At 47.4% G+C, this 23543-nt stretch overlaps 2 protein-coding genes across 2 annotated transcripts in view; one reads left to right on the plus strand and one right to left on the minus strand.

Annotated features, from left to right (window-relative positions):
- Nucleotides 1-162, minus strand: part of TBRG4 (transforming growth factor beta regulator 4) — a 32615-nt gene extending 32453 nt beyond the window's left edge. Inside the window, exon 1 of the mRNA XM_087712362.1 lies at nucleotides 64-162. The gene's annotated coding sequence lies outside the window, so the exon portion shown is untranslated. The remainder of the gene's footprint in view (nucleotides 1-63) is intronic.
- An 8826-nt stretch (nucleotides 163-8988) lies between these two features.
- ADIPOR1 (adiponectin receptor 1) lies at nucleotides 8989-23486 on the plus strand. Its single transcript, XM_087712364.1, has 7 exons — nucleotides 8989-10700; nucleotides 14848-14964; nucleotides 15438-15609; nucleotides 17229-17415; nucleotides 18776-18963; nucleotides 19068-19261; nucleotides 22080-23486. The coding sequence occupies exons 1-7, from the start codon at nucleotides 10560-10562 to the stop codon at nucleotides 22206-22208; spliced, it is 1128 nt and encodes a 375-aa protein (XP_087568490.1). The 5' UTR covers nucleotides 8989-10559; the 3' UTR covers nucleotides 22209-23486.
- Nucleotides 23487-23543: the final 57 nt, after the last annotated feature.

Genomic DNA, 23543 nt, shown 5'->3' on the forward strand with positions numbered 1-23543 from the left:
TTCCACCGGCAGCCGAGGATGTAGGCCTTGGTGCCGCGAGAACCATGCCGGGAGGCGCCTTACCTTCCTAGGGCCGCCGTCGCAGAGCGAGGACTGACCTCCACCCGCCGCCCGCACGTCCGCTGCGGCTCGGAAAGAAGCGCCGCGTCGTCCCTCGATGACGTCACTAACCCGCTTCCACACGTCGCGCGGCTTGCACCGCCATAACTTTGAAGACTTCAAATCCCAGCATTCTCAGCCGTGACGACGGAGGGGGAGGGACTCTGGGAGTTGAAGGCCGGAGCCTATGAGAAGGAGCCATGTTGAAAAACGGTTCGCAAAGCGCATGCGCGGTTCAGAAAAAAAAAGGACTCAAGTTTCAGGAATAAAGTACCCAGACTGTGTAGTTGTTCTCAAGCCTTATCCGCATTTTGGGTAAGAAAAGGGCTGTGTTTAGAAATAAAGACCGCCCCGGACTTCCAATCCCAGAATTCTCAGCCGAGACGATGTACGAGGAGGAACTCTGGGAATGGAAGTCCGCGCTATTCATGAGGGCTCAAGGGGGGGGGAACGTTTTCAGCGCGCATGCGCGCTTCAGAAAAAAATAAAGGCCTCGGGAAAGAAAAAACGCCTCAATTTAGGGAGTGCTCGCCTCCATCCCACCCCGCTAAACCCGAATTAATCCTTCTTTCTCCTCCGTCGCAATTCCGATTAAAAAGAGCGCGGGAGACGCCTCAGGGAGACGCTCGACTACGATTCCCGTCGTCCTTTTCGCGCTCCCTCCTCCCACCCGTCGGCCATCTTGTCTCCGCGAAAGCCGGGATTCGCCGACTTCTCCAAAACCGGCCCGGGGAGTCCCGCCTCTTCCGGCCCAGCCACTTCCGATGCTGCGGGAATGTAGCGGAGCCGACGGCTGAGGGGGAATCGCCGGAGCGGAGAAGCTCGAAAGCGGTCACGACGCCTGACGCGGCAAAGCCCAGCTAGGTGAGGCCGAGGCTTCTTCTCTCCCGGAGCCGGCGTTGTAGGCTCCGAAAGGCAGTCGTGTCTCTCCTTTTTCTACCGGAGTGGGGGTGGGGGGGGGGAGATTCGTACTACAAAGCCCATGATCCCCTGCCATCCCCTCTTGAATTGGGGGGCGGGGGGCGCTCATTTTTTCCCCACCATCCCCTCGTTACCTCACGACGCCCATCTTCCCCAGCCGGACAGAAACGAACAATTTGGGGTGGGTATATTGTTGTGGTTGTGGATCTCTTGCTTGAGACGGAGTTGGACTAGATGACCTCCGAGGTTCCCTTCCAACCCTCTTATTCCCTAACTCTGTAAAGGTATGCTGGAGCGGTGTGTGTGGGGGGGGGGTTCGACTAGAGGAGGAGGCGGGGTTCTGTCATTCCAAAAGGTCTCCCCTGCTTGACTGGGGTCGGACTAGATGACCTCTGAGGGGTCCCTTCCAAGCCTGTGATTCTGGATTAGGGTTTGCTGTTAAGAGAGCAGTGGGTTGGACTAGAACTAGAGGACCTCCCAGGTGTCTTCCAACGCCTGTAAAGGTCTCCTGCTTGAGCGGAGTCAGACTAGATGATCTTCATAGTCCCAACTCTTGGTTCTTTAAAGCAGTGTTTCTCAACCTTGGCAACTTGAAGATGTCCGGACTTCAACTCCCAGATTTCCCCAGCCAGCGAATGCTGGCTGGGGAATTCTGGGAGTTGAAGTCCGGACATCTTCAAGTTGCCAAGGTTGAGAAACACTGCTTTAAAGGTCTCCTGCTTGATTGGGGTTGGGCTAGATGACCTCTGAGGGGTCCCTTCTGTGCAGATGTAAAACCCAAATGGTTTCACCCTCACAATACAGAGAACAAGTCTGGTTCTCAATTCAAAAGAAGTTTTATTTACGGAAAAATAAGAAGCGTTTGCGAAGGCGGCCACCAAGTCTCCTCCCAAGTGGATGGAGAGCGAAGGAGGGCAAAGAATAACATTCAGACAGTACATTTCACACTCTCTACTCCTAAGAAACTCTCCCCCTCTCCTGCTCCTCCATTGAAGTCATGGCTTTCGTCATCCCACACTGTAAAGGCTCAACTTGGCCGTTTCTCGAGAGGCCCCTGTCTCTTGTTTGGGTTTCTCTGGTGCCTTTTCGTCTGAGCAGGTGGCTTCCTATCTCACTTGTACGTGAGAGTGAGACGCCTCTGTAAACGGCTTGGAATAACAACATAGGCCCCTGTCTCTTGTTTGGGTTTCCCTGGTGCCTTTTCGCCTGAGCAGGTGGCTTCCTATCTCACTTGTACCTGAGAAGCCTGTAAACGGCTTGGAATAACAACACAGGTTATCTTGTCCTCTTTACTCAAAGCATTTTGTGGTTAGCAAAAGCAAAGTAACTTGTTACACATTTTAGGCAAGAATATAATGGCTTGTACAGTTTTTTTATAGTTTTATTAAACTTGTATGCCGCCCTATTCCCCGAGGGGATTCAGGGCGTCTAAGAAACTAAATAGGGAAAAGGGGAAGTACAAAAAACAAGAAGACAAGACAAATTCAAAAAAACAAATTAAAAACTCGTCAACAGCCGCAGCAATTCGAGTGGGGCTGGGAACTCATCAGCCCCAGGCCTGCCGGAACAGCCAGGTTTTAACGGCTTTGCGGAAAACCTGAAGGGTGGCGAGGGTCCGGATCTCCACGGGGAGATCGCTCCAGAGGGTCGGAGCAGCCACAGAGAAGGCCCTCCCCCGGGGGGTCGACAGTCGACACTGGCTAGTTGATGGAATCTGGAGGAGGCCTAATCTGTGGGATCTAATTGGTCGTAGGGAGGTAATTGGCAGAAGGCGGTCTCTCAGGGAAACCCAATACATTTAACACTGTAAAGGAACCTTTTAACATTTTATAAAAGAGTAAATATCATTTCCTTCACTTCCACCTCCGTCCTTCTGTTTGTTTGAGCAGGGGGTTGGATTAGATGGTAGATGATGAAAAGAGATAATAGTTGAAAAAGATAGAGATTCAGAGAGAAAGGATGGATGGATAAGAAATAGATTAAATGGTAGATGAGAGAGATGATGATAGAACAAAAATGGTTTAGATAGATTAGATCAGTGTTTCTCAATCTTGGCAACTTGAAGATGTCCGGACTTCAACTCCCAGAATTCCCAAGCCAGCGAATGCTGGCTGAGGAATTCTGGGAGTTGAAGTCCGGACATCTTCAAGTTGCCAAGATTGAGAAACACTGGATTAGATGACTGAAAGAGATAATAGGCAGACATTCTGATAGAAGATAGATTATGGATGGAGATATTAGAAAGGATAGATACAGAAAGAAGAGATTAAATGATAGATATAAGACAAATAAGAGAAATGTTACATTAGATAGATGACATGATTGAAAGATAATAGTTAATAAAGAGATGATAGATAGATAGTTAAGAAAGAGGATAGATACATAGAGAGAAGAGATTAAATCGGGTGTCAAACTTGCATCGTCACATGACTTATTGTGTCTCCCCCTCCCTTCACTTAACTGAGCATGGGCATAGTCAGCCTGTGATGTATCTGGGCTGCAAGTTTGACACCCCTGGATTAAATGATAGATATATGAGAGAGAGAGAGAGAGAGAGAGATGATAGAAGATAGATTAGATGGATTGGATGATAGATGATTGAAAGAGATAATAGTTAATAAAGAGATAGATAGATAATGGATGGAGCTAGATAAATAGACAGGTGTGTGTATATATATGTGTGTTTATGTTTATATGTGTATGTCTCTGTGTATATAGTCACTCACATCTGCCACCCATCTGCCTCTCCAAAGCACCTCTGGGCAGTTTATCCGGGTTTCCATCCACACCTTCTAATCCAGGTTTCAGTCCCGGAAATTCACCCTGGGATTGACAGGAACCGGTCCTGCCACCTAAATCTTCTTTCCTTCCTCCCTAGGGTATAGTCAGTTGCCTTCATAAGTTGTGGGAACTCTGCCAAGGGTGGTACGTTGGGACCTCCGCTTTGGTACATGAAGCTTGCCCTGTTTTACAATGTTTCTTGCTGCCGTGCTTAACACTGCAGTTGTGTAACATCCACAAGTGGCTTTGAGTTAGATTTAGAGACAAAAGTGTTTCAGGGCCCTTGTAATTTTGACCCGTTGCTAAATGAATTATCATAAGTTGAGGCCTAACCGTACACGCCCATTGCCAAGCAACTGAATTTCAATCGCGTGACCACCGGGATGCTGGAAGTGGTCGTAAATGCGAATAACTGTCATAAGACCCGTTTATCAGTTGCATTGTAACTCTGAACAGTCACTAAGGGGAACGGTTGTAAATCGAGGTACCTAGCTTGTTTCTCTGCTGGTCAATTTTTACTTTTCACCTGATCAATTTTTACTTTTTAGCTCAAAAGTTTCAACCATTTCTGCTCAAACCGCCTTTAGAATTGGTAAGTAAAGCGTTTTATCCTTATTTGTCCCTTTTTTTGAAGTTGCATCGCTGGTGTTTTTTTTTTTGTTTTTTTTTAAATTCTATTTCTGGCCTTTAATTGTTGAGTTACCAAAATAGAAATAGCTATAAAGTCTTTTCCTCTAATTTTACTTTTTCGTGTGTGGGTTTTTATTTCTCTTTTCAACTACAGAGGCCAGATTCTGCCTTAAATCTCTTGATTGTAATTTTATGTATTTAGCGCCCTGATTGGAATTTAACTGGCTGCCACATTCAGATGATATTTGCTCGGAGTCAATCTGTTTTATGCAGAAACCATAGCATTTTTTTTTCTTCAGGGAGTCCTCGACTTCACGACGACTCATTTAGCGGCCGCACGAAATTCCAACAGCAATGAAAACCGTGACGTTTTTCACACTTAACAACTGTCGCAGCAGTCCCCAGGCTCCCCAGATTGAAATCCAGATGCTTAGCTACCGACTGATATTTATTATGGTTTCAACGTCTGGCGGTGGTGGGGGGGGGGGAATCACGTTTTTGCAACCTTCAGATACCTCATTTTAACAACTAGCTGGGATTCCCTGAACAAGGGTGGCCAGAAACATAAAATGGGGCAGAACTCCCTGAAGGACTGTTTCCCTTAGCAACATAAATTTTGGGGCACTATTGCGGTCGTAAGTCCAGGACGGCCTCTTGTAGAAACCCTGGTATTTTTTACATTTTAAATCTCCAAAATTATAAGGAAACAGAGTGGGTATTCATGCAGGATGAGACATTTTAATCTTGCTATATTTTTCTCCTCATCTTTATGTAGTCCTTAACGGAGCCCCAAATTTTATGTTGTTAAGTGAAACATTAGCTGAGGGAGTTTTGCCCCATTCGGCGATCTTTCTGGCCACGGTTGTTAAGTGAATCTCTGAAGTTTGTCAGTGAAAACCCTGCCCTAAATCTCTTTTTTTCTGTGCTGATGCAGCTTTGCGCCGTCACTAAAAGAACAACCGTAAGTCGAGGACTGCCGGTGGAGAAACCACAGTGGTTTTTTTTTCTAATTTAACATCCAAAACTGTAAGGAAGGAAACTGAGTTGGGCATTCAAGCGGGATCTTAACTTTTTAATTTTCCTATAATTCCCCCCCCCCCAATCTTTATGTAACGTAGATATTCTGGTACTTCAGAAAGGTAATTGTGATCTCAGAACTCTGTCACTAAGTGACATGGTCGAAAGTGCGAGGAGGGAGGGGGGTTTGTAGATAGGAGGACTAAGGGGTCCTTGTTGGTCTCTGAGTTTGGTGGTTTCCCTGCAGACGTTTCATGACCCAACTAGGGAACATCATCCGGTCTAGAAGGAAGAGGATGTTGCTCTCAATTTATATACCATCCCTTCTAGCACTGATGATGTTCTCTACTTGGGTAATGAGACATCTGCAAGGAAACCACCAAACTCAGAGAGCAGTCTTCCTCCAGATAAAAGAGTTGGAGGTCTTCTAGTCCAACCCCCTGCTCAAGCAGGAGACCCCTTCCGACCCTCTCTGAAAATCCCATTTCCTTCTGACACTGCTGATGTTACCTAGTTGGGCAAGGAGATGTCTGCAAGAAAACCACCCAGCTCAGAGACCATCCAGGACCCCATAGTCCTCCTGTCTCCTTTCCTCTCCTCCTCTCTCCCTTCTGGCACTGATGATGTTACGTAGTTGGGTCACGAGACGTCTGCCAGAAAACTGCCCATCTCAGAGACTGGGGGGCCCACAGGAGCAAGGAGCTTCCCAATCTCTCTTTATCAGAAGCGATTTTAAAAAGAAACCTGAACTCAAAAGAAAGCAAAAAAAGAGGAGAAACTTTTTTCATGGGCGAAGACAAGGAAGGATGGGCGGGGGGCCTCAGGTAGCCTCAGAGATAGCCCAGCTGGCTTGCGCTGAACGCATTTCCTATTTTGCTCCAGGTGGAAAGGTGTGCCAGGCCTCTCCCCAAAAGTGGCTGTTTCCTTCGCCCGGACAGGTGCGTCCTGGTAGAAGGCAAAGAGTTCCAGATAGCAAATTCTGTTTTTTTTTTTTTTTTTTAAGAAGAGTTGGCTCAGAAGAGATTGGGCAACTATTTGTTTGAAATGGTGTCAGGTTTCCTGCTTGAGGAGCGGATTGAAGACTCCTGTTATTAGGCGGGGGGAGGGGGGGAGGAGAAATAGAGAGAGATGGGTCTCTAGCCTGAGCAGGAGGCTGGACTAGAAGACCTCCAAGGTCCCTTCTAACTGTTATCTGGAGGAGGATTGTGGGGTTCTTGGTGCTCTCTGAGCCTCTTGGCTTCCTTGTAGAAGTTTCATGACCCAACTAGATGATATCATCAGTGTTAGCAGTAAGAGGTGTTTGTGGAGAGGATGAGGAGGAGGGGAAGGCTTTCCTGCTTGAGAAGGGGACTGGACTAGAAGACCTCTGAGGTCCCTCCCAACCCTGTTATTTTATTATTCTGTCTCTTGCTTCAGCAGGGGGGTTGGACTAGAACAGGGGTGTCAAACTCGAGGTCTGGGGGCCAGATCTTAGATCTTAGGCCAGTGCTGAGATCTGGGCCCAGGGCCCACCCTGGAAACAGCAAAGGACCCTCCCACGGTACCTCTGCCAGCAAAAAGAGAGCTGGGAGAGGCCACACGCAGCCCTCCATTTTCGGCAGCATAAGGCTGCAGGAGTCCGTCACGGCCAAACCCAGAGCCCGGGAGGGCTGCCGTGGTTGAAAATAGAGCCCCAATGAATGGCATTGTGCTGGCCACCCCAACCCTGGCCATGTCCCCCCCCCTCCCGGCCCGCTGAGGTCAAACGCAACCCTGATGTGGCCCTCAATGAAATCGAGTTTGACACCCCTGGATTAGAAGACCTCCAAGGTCCCTTCCCACTCTGTCATTCTGTGCCATTTCAACTCCCCCTATTCATTAGCCTTAGTGTTCCTTCCCCCCCCCCCCCAAAAAAACCAAACCTCTCAATCTGCAACTTATCCTTTCCAGGAAGGGACGTGCTCAGTTCTCTTAACTGTACAGAGGGTCCTCAACTTACGACCGCAGTTGAGCCCGATATTTCTATCGCTAACAAGAGACACTTGTGAATGGAACTTCGCCCCGTTTTACGACCTGTGTCGCCACCATTGTTAAGTGAATCTCTGTAGTTGTTAAAATGAGTGACAACAGTTCAGTTTCACAACTACTCGTGCTGCCGTTGTTATGCGAATCCCTGCGGTCCTTAAGCCAATCTGGCTTTCTGCTCCTCCGAAGAAGGAGATCGTGAAAAGGGGATCACGGTTGCCGTTCGCTAAACAAGCTAAAGGGACTACCGAGGGAGTGGATAATAATTTTGCAACTCAGCTGTGTTGTTGTGTTACTGTGGGTTCCCCTTCTGGACGCCTCCCTGATTGTGCAGCCTCTTGTGAAATGCGGTTGCCAGGACAGGAATGGTGTCATGTGGGTTGTGTAACACAAAGAAAACCCACAGCACAACACAATTTGGACTTTAAGGGCATGGGGGGGGGCGGAGGGGAGATTATAGTCCATTATAATCTATTTGGGGAAATCTCGACCTGTTACGATGCATTTTTAAATCAGTACTGCTTTTTAAAATCCTTTTTGAAGAAAAAAATGGAGAATACGAAATTCAAAACTATTTTTTTCTAAAATAGAATAACACAAAAATATGTAAAATATATATAAAATACAAAATATATAATATATACTTCGTATATATACTTATATATATATACACACACACACACACACATTCTCTCTCTGTGTGATAAGACAAAAATATAAAAAAATTTGTGTGTATAATAGAATAATAATGTAAAAAATTATAATATACATAATACCAGATATATATTTTGTATACATAATATGTTTGTTGTTAGTTGTGAAGTCATGTCCAACCCATCGCGACCCCATGGACCACGTTCCTCCAGGCCTTCCTGTCCTCTCCCATCCTCTGGAGTCCATTTAAGCTCACGCCAACAGCTTCGGTGACTCCATCCAGCCACCTCCTTCTCTGCCGTCCCCTTCTTCTTCTTTTGCCCTCCATCGTTCCCAGCATGAGGCTCTTCTCCAGGGAGTCCTTCTTCCTCCTCATCAGGTGGCCAAAGTCTTTGAGTTTCCTCTTCAGGATCTGGCCTTCGAAAGAGCAGTCAAGGTGGATCTCCTCTAGGACTGACCGGTTGGATGGCCTTGCAGTCCAAGGGACTCAATGCAGGAGTTCTTCTCCAGCCCCAGAGTTCAAAGGCCTCCATTCTTTGGCGCTCAGCCTTCCTTATGGTCCAACCTTCACAGCCATCCATTGCAACTGGAAAAACAGATTGCAAAATATATATATGATACTTTCAAATTGTGGTGTTGGTGAAGACTCTTGGGAGTCCCTTGGATTCCAAGGATATCATATCAGTCAATCCTGAAGAAAATCAACCCTGATTTTGATCGTTGGAAGGACAGATACTGAAACTCAAATATTTTGGCCACCAAATGAGAAGAGAGGATTCCTTGGAGAAGACACTAAGGTTGGGAAAGAAGGTGAAAGGAGAAGAGGATGACAGAGGATGAGATCCAAGGGACTCAATGCAGGAGTCTTCATCTCCAGCACCAGAGTTCAAAGGCCTCCGTTATGGTCCAACCTTCACAACCATCCATTGCAACTGGGAAAACCATCATCTTGACTAGATGCGCTTTTGATTGACAGGGTGATGTCTCTGCTTTTTAGTATGCTGTCTATATTTGCCATCGCTTTCCTCCCCAGGAACAAGCCTCTTCTAATTTCTTGGCTGCAATCCCCATCTGCGGTGATCTTGGAGCCCAGGAAAGTAAAATCTGTCCCTACCTCCATTTCTTCCCCATCTATTTGCCAGGAATTGAGAGGGCCGGATGCCATGATCTGAGTTTCAAGCAAACTTTTGCGCTCTCCTTCCTCACCCGCACCAAGAGGCTCTTCAGTTCCTCTTCACTTTCTGCCATTCGAGTGGCATCATCTGCCTATCTGAGGTTGTTGGTATTTCTCCTGGCAATCTTAATTCCAGTTTTTGCCTCGCCTTTCTGATGATGTGCTCTGCGTATAGGTTTAATAGGCAGGGTGACAGGATTCAGCCTTGCTGCACTCCTTTACCAATTTTGAATCAATCAGTGGTTCCGTGTCCAGTTCTCACTGTTGTGTATATGTTTGTATGTATGTGTTTATATGTGTCTAACCCTAACCCTTCCTCCTCACACTTAAAAGCCTGGCGGTACAAATGCATTTCTCTTCAATCAGTCATACAGTTTGTAGTGTACCTAGATTTGCAAAACGAGGGGAGAAAGGAATATTCCTGAACTTTGTTTTATTATTTATCTCATGGTTTGTGAGAAATCGTGCGAATGCATCAATGCAGGGCATGTTATCTCAGCTTGCAGAGTTTGGATTCATTGAATGAATTTACCAAAAATCTAAATATTGCAGAATATACAGCCTCATGCTACATAACTAAGCTCCACTTCATGCTGAATAAACTAAATTATTAACGTATCTTAAATAGAAAACTATCTTTAAATTTTTACTCTAAAAGCATTTTATTAAATTTGATTTAAAAAAATTTTTAAAAATCAATTTAAATAAAAAAATCAAATTTAAAAAAAAAATATTTTTAAATTTTTTTAAAATTTTTATCCATCCTATCCTCAGTTGAATTCCTGAAACAAACCAAGTGGCTAGATCTCTTGAAATGGATGACAGTCAGGGTATTTTGACTCTGTTTTATGACCTTACCACAGTTGCTCCGTGAATCCCTGCCATTAGTGACAAGGTCATTAAGTGAATCAGTCTTCCTGCTTGTCAGGAGGTCGCAAAAGCGGGGGTCGCCCTTACGACCCTCATAAATACAAGCCGGGACTCTTTATCATGTGCCCATGGGGATGTCGCAACGGCCATTAAGTGTGAAAAAAATGCTCCTTTTTTTTGTGTGGCTTCTATCTTTGAACGGTCGCTAAAGGAATCCTCGTAAGTGGAGGACTATCTGTCTTTCCAGAAAATAGCCAAGCTGTTTTTGTGGCAGAGTGAGACCGATTTTGAAAATTATTTTCTTTATTTTACTTTTATTTTTTTTTGTAGGGAGAATTGGGAGTGCTTTGAGCCCCAAAGCATCTTAGCTTTTCAACCCGCGCCGGCCTGGTGCCTGTATGGTGACCAGATGGCATCCCGCAAAGGATCGGCCACCAGTCCTGGAACCGCGCCCGTTGTCAATGGCCGAGACCGGGAAGATGTGGAACTGGCTGAGCTCGGCCCCCTTTTAGAGGAGAAAGCCAATCCGGGAACGTCCCGGTCGGCTGAGGTAAGTACAGATTTCCACACCAGGGAGGTGGGAAAATCAAGCCATTAATGTATGGATTGCTTGATTAATTCAAGGACTGAAGCTCCCTTGGAGACAGCCCCATGGAAGTTCACGGGAGACTGAAGGAGGGATGGGGGCCCACTGCGTTTGGGGTGAAACGCTCCCTTGGGATTTGTCATTGGGGGGTTATTAACCAATTCGCTGTAAAGAACGTTGAATGGTGACATTATTTAAAGGAAGGGAAGGAGAAAGAAAAGGAAATGAGAAAAGGGAAGGGAAGGGAAAAGAAGATATGGAAAAGAATAAAAAAGAAGGGAAGAGGAAAGGAAACATGAATAAGGGAAGGAAGGATGGAGTGGGAAGTAAGAGGATGGAATGAAGGATGGAGGGGTAGGAGATAGGGAAGGAAGGAGGGAGAGGGAAGAAAAGAAATAGGAACGAAAAAGAAGGCAGAAGGAGAGCAAGGAAAAAGAAGGGGGGAGAGGGAGACGGAGCAGGAAGGAAAGAAAGGAAGGAGGAAAGAAAAGAGAGAAAGAAAGAAATTTCCCCTCCTTCGACCCAGGAATGTAATGAAAGTGCATAAAAAGAACTTCCTGAAAATTAAAAAAAGTTAAAAATTAAAATTAAACCTTGGTGTTCTAGCTTGAAACAACTGGTTTGGACAAAGTCTCCTAGCTGACAACTGGAGCCTGCAAACAGAAATTCACAAAGATAGAAAGATGGGAGGGAGGGAGGGTGTGTGTGAGAGAGAGAGAGAGAATACAGATTATGAGAAATGAGATGAGAGAGAGATGGTAGGCAGGCATGCTGGGAGACAGAGAGAAACTGACAGATTAGCAATAGATAGATGGATGGATGGACAGACAGAAAGGCAAGGATGGATAGATAGGGTAGAGGGATGGATGGATAGAGAGATTAGTGATAGAGAAATACAGGTGATAGAAAGATGATAGAGATTATGGATGAGGAATGATAGAGAAAGATGAGGTGAGAGAGGGAGATGATAACAGATATATAAGTAGGGGGAGGTGTGTGTGTGTGTGTGTGTGTAGAATCTTGCTCTGTTATTCACTTGGAGATCTGGCCATCAATATTCAACTGAGGTTTAAAAGCAATGAATTCTTGTAGTTGCCCTTGTGTGACATTTGTGTGTCTGTTTTTTGCACTTTGCACTGTTTTAAACATTTTTTTCTAAATTTGTGAGCAAGTACTAATCTCGCGAACCCCAGTGGTGGAACCCCCGAGAACGTCAAATAAATCAAATCGTCTTCCAATGCAAATCCCGGGATTTTGGCCTCCGTTCCTGGCTTGCTTTACGAGTCGCTCTGCTTGCATTTTAAACTTCTTTTCCTGCCCTAAAAAAAAATCCAGTTTTGCCAGGAACAAAACCTAAAAAGGGGGGGAAAGGGGGAGGTGTGTGTGTGTGTGTGTGTGTGTGTGTGTGTGTGTGTGTCTTTGACATTTGATGTGCTGCCAATGTTTGCTAGTATGAGTTGTTCCATCTTTGCTGAAGGAAGAAAGCACCTAGATCTGATCCTCGATTTACAACCTCTATTGAAACCACACTTTCTCTCGTTAAACAGTTATTCAGCAGGCGGTGCCTCGTTCTAGGACCTTGTTTGCCGTGTTAGAATTGCTGCGGTTGTTGAGGGAACCAGGCGGTCGTTAAACAAAGCAATGGCAGTGAAAAAAGTGATTTTTGACTGATCCTCACACTTATGACCATCATGGTATTCCCTAGGGTCAGGTGATCAAGATTTCGGGGCTTGGCCACCGTCACATTTTTACGTAGCTCATACCATCCCAGGGTCAAGTGATTGCCATTTGCAACCTTCCCACCCAGCAAAGTTAAGAGGAGAAGCCCGATTCGTTTAACAGACGCACAATTCACTTAACAACTTCAGCCATTTGTTGAACAATCCTGCAATCAAGGGGAAGGGAGGAGAGGGAAAAGAAGGGATTGGAATAGGAAGGAGAATGGAATTGGATGAAGGAAAGGAAAGGAAAGGAAAGAAGAAAAGCGAAAGGAAGATTTTGTGGTTTTATAAAACATCCAAAATGTATACTTGTTAGTTCGAGAGACAACGTCTGATGTGGAAAGAAAGTTCAGTTCAGTTCAGTTGCGTTTATTTATAGGCCGCCCTTTTCCCTGAGGGGACTCAGGGCGGCTAACAACTTGTATGGGAGGGGAAGACATACAATAACATAAAAACACAATATATAATTAAAACCAAGCAACATTCATTCAACATTCGGGTGGGGGCGGCTTATACTCTTTACCCCCAGGCCTGGTGGGATAGCCAGATCTTGAGGGCTGTGCGGAAGGTCTGGAGGGTGGTGAGGGTACGAATCTCCACGGGGAGATTGTTCCAGAGGGTCGGAGCTACTACTGAAAAGGCTCTCCTCCGCGTAGTTGCCAGCCGGCACTGGCTGGCAGATGGCACTCGGAGGAGGCCTAATCTGTGAGATCTTATGGGTCGAGAGGAGGTAATTGGCAGGAGGCGGTCTCCCAAGTACGCAGATCCACTACCATGAAGGGCTTTGTAGGTAGTAAGAAGCACCTTGAAGCGCACACGGAGATCAACAGGTAGCCAGTGCAGCTCGCGGAGGATAGGTGTTATGTGGGCAAACCGTGGTGCGCCCACAATCACTCGCGCGGCCGCATTCTGGAGTAGCTGAAGCCGCCGGATGCTCTTCAAGGGCAGCCCCATGTAGAGCACATTGCAGTATTCCAGCCTAGAGGTCACAAGGGCCCGAGTGACTGTTGTGAGGGCCTCCCGATTCAGGTAGGGTCGCAACTGGCGCACCAGGCGAACCTGGGCAAATGCCCCCCTGGTCACAGCCGACAAGTGGTAATCAAAGGTCAGCTGCGGGTCCAGGAGGACTCCCAAGTTGCGAACCCTGTCTGAGGGGTGTAAAATTTGGCCCCCCAGCCTGAGCGAGGAGGTTTATTGAATTGGGTTTGCAAAGGCCGCCCTCCACCTCCCTTCCCAAGTTGGATTGAGATCATGAAGCCGCTCTTCAGGTTCCACACAAGGCATTCAGACATGTTCCACGCAATATGCATCACGCCTAAGATCCGTGTTGCCTTACAATCCCTTACATTCTGTGTTCATGAGGAACATGATGACCCCCTGCCTGGTTACAACAGGATCCGCCTTATCTTGTCCTTTACAATTTGCCCGTGAACGTTCGGCTCGCCCTGACACACACACAGAGTGATTAGCCTCTGGGTCGTTTGTGGTTTCGGTTTGGCCTTGCTGGTGAGGCTTCCACTAAGAGCCATCGACTCAGAGGGTTTTTGGATTCTTCTCATGCGGCTGATAAAGGAGCAACGTTCCATCCGTTCTCACGGGATGGAAAGGAAAGGAAAGGAAAGAGATGAAGAGAGGGAAAGGATAGAGGGAAGGTAGGGTAGAGACGAAAGAAAAAGAAGGAAGGAGAGAGGGAAGGATGGATAGAAAGAAGGAAGAAAAAAGAAAAGGAAGAGTACACGGGAGAGGAAATGGAGAGAAAAAGGAAAAGATAGAAAGAAAGAATGACATTTCTGAGCAAGCACAAACCTTGCAAAGCACAGCTGCCACATCCCGAAAAACAGAATTAAATCCAAGTCCTAACTGGGGCCCATACATCTACTCCTTGGCTTAAGGACCACAATTGACCCCAAATCTTTGTGGCTAAGCAAAACATTTGTTAAGTGAACTTTTTCCCCATTTTTATGACATTTCTTGCCCCAATGTTAAGTGAATCCGCTTCAGTTCATAAATTAATCATGCGGTCGCTAAGTGAATCTGGCTTCCTCATGGACTTTGCAGGTCAGAAGATCGTAAAAGGGGATCGCCTGATCCCGGGAAACTACCACCGTCATAATTATGACTCGGTTGCCAAGCCTCACAATTTTGACCCTGGGGATGCTGCAGAAGTCATTAGTGCAAAAAAAGGTCATAAATTGCTTTTTCCAATCCCATTATAACTTTGAAGGGCCACTGAGCAACCGGTTGTAAGTCGATGATTGCCTGCATAGTGTTTTTTCAGCTGATCAACCCAGAGGGGCTGCCGAGTTTGCATAGCTCCGGGTTCAAGGGAGCATCCCGAGAGCCCTTTCATCGGGCATTCACTCCTTTGTGGTCTCTTTTTCTCCCCCTAGAACCCGTGTCAGCCATGCCCGGCTACTCAGGAGGAAGAGGAGGAGGAAGTAAGGGTCTTAACCCTCCCCTTGCAAGCCCACCATGCCATGGAGAAGATGGAAGAATTCGTCTACAAGGTAATCCGGTGGTCGGTTGTCTGAAACGGAGGAAGGAGAGAGCCATGTTTCCCGCTGGAATCGTCGAGCGTTTCTCACGAGAAAAAGTTTTCTAGTTTTCTCGCGAGAAGAAAGTTGAGCGCAGAGCAGCATCAAAGGAGGAGGGATTGTGAGGAATTCCACTAGAACAGGGGTGCGAAACTCGATTTCATTGAGGGCCACATCAGCATTGTGGTTGTGTTCCAGGGAGGGGGGGCGTGGCCAGGGTGCTCGCAGCCAACGGGGTGTGGCTAACTTGATGTCACACGCGCACACATGGGAAAGGTCTGGAATGCTGGTTTGGGCGCAGCACTGATCTGAAGTCCTGTGGCATCCATGCCTGGATGGGGTGGGCCAGGCTGAGGCCTAGAGAGCTGGAGAAACACCAGCCCTACGAGGTAGGCCGAGCCTACGAGTGTCCTGGGTGAAAATAATCAGATTTTTGTGCGTCACAGGTCTGGGAAGGCCGGTGGCGAGTGATCCCCTATGACGTGCTGCCTGATTGGCTGAAGGACAACGATTACCTGCTTCACGGACACCGCCCACCCATGCCATCGTTCCGTGCCTGTTTCAAAAGCATCTTTCGCATCCACACCGAGACTGGCAACATCTGGACCCACCTGCTCGGTGAGACCGGCCATCGTTCCCGCAAAGCAAGGACTAACACCCCCCCCCCCCCACACACACACACACCAAAAATAAATTCCATTCCTCCCTTTGTCGGTCCGAAATCGAGGAATTTAATCCAGCCAAGACTCCAGTTCGAATCTTGCCCTGGCAAAGACCTTTTCATCCAGCCTGAAGAACAAACGAGAAAGAGATCCTTTCTAATCGAGAAATTATGGGGATTCTTTTTTAAATTTGTCATTAAACAAATCATGGTCGCTAAGCGAATCTTGCTATCCGCATTGATTTTGCTTGTTGAGATATTGCAGATGGCAAGCATGTAATGGCAGGGGGGACACAACCCTGGTAAATATACCCTGAATTTTGTTCTCGTGACCATAGAGATGTTCGATGGTCGTAACTGTGAGGACTGGTCATCAGTCATGTTTTGCCCTGCCATTGTAACTTCAAATGGTTGTTAAATGAACACAGGCTGTCCTTGAGTTACAAGAGTTCGTTTGCCAACTGTCCGAAGTTACAAGGGCACTGAAAATGACCGTTTTCCATACTTACGGCCATCCCAGCATCTCCGATTCATAATTACGATGGTAGTTCAGGGTTACGTGATCCCCTTTTGCGATCTTCTGGTGAGCAACATCAACTGGGCTACCCAGGTTCACTTAATGACCGTGTTACTAGCTTAACAACCCTGGATGGAAAGGTAGTAAAACTCAATAACTGTCTCACTTAGTATCAGAAATGTTGGGTTCTATATATATAACTATATATAGTTATATATAGAACCCTATATATAAAGAACAGATGGTTCCCTTAACAACGGGAGACATTCCCTTAAACGGCCACTACAAAATCATGAAATTGGATCGGTCACAGGGGCGACCTGCTTTACGACTGCCACACCTTTACGACCGCGATAGGCACATTCTGTTACGGTTGTAAACTGAGGACTATTTTTAATTTAAATGGGCACCATGTTGTGCGGATTTCACACCAAACACAAATTTTATGGTGCCTTATTGAGTCCTGTTGTGTTTATCTTCCTTTTTTTGTAACACTATTGCATTAAACACACACACACACACAAACACACAGAGCCTTGGGGATTAAAGCATTGGGCTGATCGCAGGGCGCCTGACTCGGCATGAGGGGTGGGGGTGGGTGGGTGGGTGGATTACTGGCTTCGGAGTCTGTGTTAAGCTGCCGAAGGAAGTCACCTTGATTTCACAGTCATTGTGGTGGTGATTATTTCATCCAGTGGCTTATTCCTCCTTGTCAACAGTCCTCGACTTACAACCATTCGTTTTAGGACATAGCTGAAAAAGTGACTTGGGACTGGTCCTCGCACATACGTCTGTTTATTAAGAGTTTTTATCTACCTTTAATTATTTTTTTAAGTGATTCAAGGTAGCGAACATCCCTAATGCTCCTTCCTCCTCCTCTCACCCCCCCAAACAACAACAACCTTGTGAGGTGGGTTGGGCTGAGAGAGGTGGGATGGGGCTGGCCCAAAATCACCCAGCTGCCTTTGCTGCCTAAGGTGGGACTAGAACTCCCCGTCTCCTGGTGATTGGCCCGAAGTCACCTCTCCCTAACCCTCCCTGTTCCCTCTTCCCCAACAGGCTTCGTCCTCTTCCTGTGTCTCGGCGTCCTGACCATGCTGCGCCCCAACATGTACTTCCTGGCGCCCCTGCAGGAGAAGGTGGTTTTCGGGATGTTCTTCCTAGGCGCCGTGCTATGTCTCAGCTTCTCCTGGCTGTTCCACACCGTCTACTGTCATTCGGAGAAGGTCTCGCGGACGTTCTCCAAGTGAGTGGTGCCCAGATGGGCTTCCCTCGGCCCGCTTCTCGGGGTGCCTGACTTATGACAGTTCTCGTAGCGACTGTTCCAATTCACAACATCACTTGAAGGGAGGGGGGGGGAGGCTGATGTGGTGTCACGTGATCCCCTTTTGGCGACCTCCTGACAAGCCGAGTCAACTGGGAAGCTGGATTCACTTAATGACCATGTGACACAGTGAACAGCAGCAGTGGTTCACTTAACGACTGGGGCAGAAAGGTCGTAAAATGGAACAATGCTCACTCAACAGCTGTCTTGCTTAGCAACGTCAAACGTGGGCTCGATTGCGGTCCTGAGTCAAGGCCTGGCTGTGAATACGTGCCGGTTTCCGAGCAGAATGATGTGGTGGTCATAAGTGCGAGGACCAGGCAGACTTACAGACAGTCCTTGACTTATGACCAGGAAGTGCGAGTGAATTTCCATTGTTAATCAAGGTAAAACAGCAATCAGGGATCCCTGGGATGTTGCGACCGTCATAAATATGATTCAGTTTCTCAGCGCTGGAGATTTGATCACATGACCTTTGTAAGTTTGAGCACCAGTGGCAAATCCTTTTTTTTTTTTAAGTACAGCTGGTCCTTGACTTATGACCTCAATTGAGCCCAAATTTTTTGTTGCCAAGAGAGACACTGGTTGAATGAATTTCACCCTGTTTTGTGACCTTCCCTGCCACTATCGTTAAGTGAATCAGTGCCATTGATAAGTTAGTCACATGGTTGTTAAGTGAAATATCCTTCCCCATTGCTTGTCAAAAGGTCGCAAATGTGGATCACGTGGCTCCTGGAATTGCGACTGAGGTAAGTATGAGTCAACTACTCACATGGCCACGGTCATAAGTGTGAAAATCGCCCGTAAGTCAAAAAAATGGTCATAAGTGTGAAAATGGTCATAACTCACCTTTTTCAGTGCCTCACATTTTTTTAGTGGCCGAAAAGGGAAGCCAAGTGAACTGTTGTAAGTCAAGTTAACCCTAACCCTAACCCTGAGCCAGAGATGTATAAACAGCGCGAAAATCCCAGGTTAAAAATACAGAGCAATGGCGCCCCAAAATAATGGATATTCTTAACTGAAAATTTCTTTAGTCAGTTTTGTCCCATGTTATGACGTTTCTTGCCGCGATTGTTAAGGGAATCCTTGTGGTTGTTAAGTGAATCTGTCAGAATAACTGAAAATTGGAAAAGGGTCCTTGTAGGTCATCTAGTCCAACCTTGTACTGCTCCTTGTACTGTTGTAGCCACCCGTGTTCGTTAAGCAAACGGTCGTAAGGAGAGGACGGCCTGTGTTTTTATTTTTTTTTAATGGCGCTGGGCCTGCTCTCTCTCCATCGTAGGCTGGACTACTCGGGAATCGCCCTGCTGATTATGGGAAGTTTTGTCCCGTGGCTTTACTACTCCTTCTTCTGCTCGCCCCAGCCGCGACTCATCTACCTGTCCATCGTCTGCGTCCTGGGCATCTCCGCCATTATCGTGGCCCAGTGGGATCGCTTTGCTACCCCAAAGCACAGGCAGACCCGAGCAGGTACGCCCGGAATCCCCCATCCGGCATGCTTTCATTCGAGGCTACGCTTTGACAGGAGCGTTTTCCGCCTCACATACCGACGGGACGTCTCTTTCCTTTCCCAGGGGTCTTCCTCGGGCTGGGCCTGAGCGGCGTGGTGCCCACCATGCACTTCACCATCGCCGAGGGCTTCGTCAAGGCCACCACGGTGGGCCAAATGGGATGGTTCTTCCTGATGGCTGTGATGTACATCACCGGAGCCGGACTCTACGCGGCTCGTATTCCGGAAAGATTCTTCCCGGGCAAGTTTGACATCTGGGTAAGTTTTTTTTGAGGGGGGGTGATTTTCACGGGGTAGAGGAGACAGAGATGGGACTACCAGCTGCAGCGGTCCTTGGAGGAAGCCGATTACCTGGACCCCTTCCAGTCCGGCTTCAGACCTGGTTACAGCACAGAAACCGCTTTGGTCGCATTGACCGATGATCTCTGGAGAGCCAGGGATGGAGGCCATGCCTCCATCTTGGTTCTCCTTGACCTCTCGGCGGCTTTCGATACCATCGACGATGGTATCCTTCTGCGATGACTGCGGGAGGTGGGGGTGGGAGGCACTGTTTTGCAGTGATTCTCCTCCTACCTCTCGGACAGGTCGCAGTCGGTGTTGGTCGGGGGGCAGAGATCGTCCCTGAGGCCCCTAACATATGGGGTGCCGCAGGGGTCGGTCCTGTCCCCCGTACTGTTTAACATCTACATGAAACCGCTGGGCGAGATCATTCGGAGGCACGGGATAAAATACCACCAATATGCGGACGATACGCAGCTGTATCTGTCCGCCCCGTGCCAACTCAATGAAGCGGTGGACGTGATGAACCAGGGTCTTGAGGCCGTCAGAGACTGGATGAGGGCTAACAAGCTTGTACTCAACCCAGAAAAGACCGAGTGGCTGTTGTGTTTCCCTCCCAAAAATTTGGTTAGTGTTCCATCGCTCAGGCTGGGGGGCCAAATTTTACACCCCTCAGACAGGGTTCGCAACTTGGGAGTCCTCCTGGATCCACAGCTGACCTTTGATCACCATCTGTCGGCTGTGACTAGGGGGGCATTTGCCCAGGTTCGCCTGGTGCGCCAGTTGCGTCCCTACCTGAACCGGGAGGCTCTCACAACAGTCACTCGAGCCCTTGTGACCTCTAGGCTGGAATACTGCAACGTGCTCTACATGGGGCAGCCCTTGAAGAGCATTCGGAGACTTCAGCTAGTACAGAATGCGGCCGCGCGAGTGATTGTGGGTGCACCTCGGTTCGCCCACATAACACCTATCCTCCGTGAGCTGCGCTGGCTACCTGTTGATCTCCGGGTGCGCTTCAAGGTGCTACTCACCATTCATAAAGCCCTCCATGGTAGTGGATCTGACTATTTGAGAGACCGCCTTCTGCCAATTACCTCCGTCCGTCCCATCAGATCGCATAGAGTTGGCCTCCTCCGTATTCCATCCGCCAGTCAGTGGCGACTACTCGGAGGAGAGCCTTCTCAGTTGCGGCTCCGACGCTTTGGAACGATCTCCCCGTGGAGATTCGCACCCTCACCACCGTCCAGACATTCCGCACAGCCCTTAAGATCTGGCTATCCCGCCAGGCCTGGGGGTAAAGAGCATAATCCGCCCCCACCCGAATGTTGAATGAATGTTGCTTGATTTTAATTATACATTGTGTTTTTATGTTATTGTATGTTTCCCCCTCCCATACAAGTTGTTAGCCGCCCTGAGTCCCCTCAGGGAAAAGGGTGGCCTATAAATAAACTCAATTACAACTACTACTACGACTTGTAGTTCAACCCATCTAGATGGGTTGAAAAAAACCAGCAATATGGGTGGTCCTCATCTTACGATCAAAATGGAGTCCATAATGAATGTTCTTAAGTGAGAATTGGTTACGTGGGTTTAGTCCCATTTTACAACGTTTCTTGCCACCGTCATTAAGGGAGTCCCTGCAGTTGATCAGTTACTAACCTGGCCATTAAGTGAATCTGGCTTTTTGTATCCGTGCCATTGTAAACTTCGAATGGGGCATCAGAATGTGGATCAGGTGACGGTGATCGTAAGTGAAAAATCACTCACAGCTCTGGAAAATGGTCGTGTGTGTGAAAAACAATCGTCACGGACTTTTTTCAGTGCTGTTTTAACTTTGAACGGTCACTAAATGAACTGTGGTAAGTTGAGGACTCCCTGCAGAGATGACACACCCCCCCCCTGGCCAGAGGTGCAAACAGCGGGAAAATCCTAGTCAAAACATACAGGGAGTCCTCATTTTACGACTACAATAGTTCTCTTTAAGTGATAATTTGTTCATTGAGTTTTTGTCCTGTTTTACAACATTTCTTGCTGCGGTTGTTAAGGGAGTCCCTGCAGTTAAATAGGTTAGTAACCTTTTGAATCGGAACAGAACAGATCCCAGCCACAGTATACAGGGAGTCCTTGATTTATGACAACAATGAAGCCCCAAATTTCTGCTGCTAAGCAAAATGGTTTTGAAGTTTTGCCCCATTTAACGACACTTTTTAAAGGGAATCACTGCAGTTGTTAAGTCAGTAACATGGTCATTAAACAAATCTGGCTTCCCCATTGCCTACTGTTATTAAATTAGGAACACGGTTTTTAAGTGAATCTCATTTTACTGGTCAGAAGGTGTCAAAAGTGGATGAACCTGGTGTGGAGGCCAGGACGCTGTGAGCATCCTAAGTATCAGTCAATTACCGAGCGTCCTTATTTTGATCATGTTGATCATGGGGCAATGGTCATAAGTGTGAAAAATGGTTAGTTTTTTCAATGACGTCGTAACTTTCAACTGTTGCTAAATGAAATGTTGTAAATCAGGGACCACCCATACATAAATCAAAACTCTGCCCGTTTTTAGCGGCTCCGGTAACTCATCCGTCTTGTAGACAGGATAACATTTAGTGGTCTCAGCAACCAAAAAAAGCGGTAGCTTAGGACGTGGATCCCAACCCCTTAAACACGCAGGCGGAACTTCAGATCAGGGATTAGGCAGGATACGGTAAAGTCGGGAGATGGGTACCTTTCGGCAAAACCGCGATACTCGCCATCATGCTTCTTCCTGCCACAACTGGTTCTTTTGCCTTTTCTACAGTTCCAGTCCCATCAGATCTTCCACGTCTTGGTGGTGGCCGCGGCCTTCGTCCACTTCTATGGCGTCTCCAACCTGCAGGAGTTCCGGTACGGATTGGAAGGCGGCTGCACGGATGACTCGCTGCTCTAAGGACCACGGGAAACGATTGCAAAAAGTTCCCGAAGGGCTTTTCTGGCAGACTTCGTCTTTCTCGACTTAAAACCGAAAGATGGCTTTTTTTTAAAAAAAAAATTAGAAATGAAACTCAACACAACGTGGATCGCGCCTTGTGTTTGACGCCTGGTGAGAAAGGAAAGCAGGGGAGCTCTTTCCTGAGGCTCCTCTGCATTCTTGACAACACCGCTCACAGCTCGTCGGATTCCTCGCTTCTCGTCGGGAATGTCTTGCTCGGCAGTGATAGCTCCTACGAGGAATCCCTGCGCTATTCCTGCCGACATTTGTCTTTCTCGACAAAATCATGTACCGCTAAAAAGGAAAGTATTTAATATTTAAGAAGAAGTTTTACAAGCGAGGTGCTGCCCGTCGGCTTCTGGATCCTGATGTATCGTCGAGGGAGCTGCAAGCCGGGCACGGGATGGGATTCGGCGTTGCCGAGCTGCGACTTTTGGTGTGGAGATATCTGAAGCTGTGGATGATGGGGTGTTGGGGAATCAGGTTCGAGGGAGGGGGTCGTCTCCAAGGTGTGCACGCATCTACTCAATCCAGAGTCTTGGCCTGGATGTTTTGCTTCTGACGACACGGTCCTTTTGCTGGATTTCCCGTGTCCCATCCGATTCGCACGTGTTGATTTTCCCGACCAGCTACTTCGTCTTGCTGTGCTGAAGAAAAGGAGGAGCATTTGAAGGGGGTTGACTTTCTGGTTTGCAAACTATGCCGACAGATAAAAAGAGATGGAGCAGAGTAATGGCAAGATTTTTGCTAAATTGACACAAATATATAAAGTTGCCGTGTTTCATAGCAATAGCAGTTAGACTTATATATCGCTTCCTAGGGCTTTCAGCCCTCTCTAAGCGGTTTGCAGAGTCAGCATATATTGCCCCCAACAACAATCTGGGTCCTCATTTTACCGACCTCGGAAGGATGGAAGGCTGAGTCAACCCTGAGCCGGTGAGATTTGAACAGCCGAACTGCAGAACTGCAGTCAGCTGAAGTAGCCTGCAGTGCTGCATTTAACCACTGTGCCACCTCGGCTCTTCATACTGCTTGGATCTCAGCGCACAGATGGTTGTGAGAGTGAATTATCCACCTGAACTGGTCTTCCCGGAGTAACCCTGCTTGGTCTTACTCCTACTCCATCCGACTTTCTCACCTGTGCTTGGTGGTTTTCTCGCAGACGTTTCACAGCCCTACTTGGGAACATCATCAGTGCTGAAAGGAAAAGGGGTTTGCCCTCTTGTTTATATACAATCCCTTCTATAGCAGTAGACTTATATACCGCTTCATAGGGCTTTCAGCCCTCTCTAA

This window comes from Thamnophis sirtalis, unplaced genomic scaffold (genome assembly GCF_051295495.1).
Source record: "Thamnophis sirtalis isolate CommonGarterSnake01/CBP01778 unplaced genomic scaffold, rThaSir2_p1.2 scaffold_4, whole genome shotgun sequence".
Taxonomy (NCBI): domain Eukaryota; kingdom Metazoa; phylum Chordata; class Lepidosauria; order Squamata; family Natricidae; genus Thamnophis; species Thamnophis sirtalis.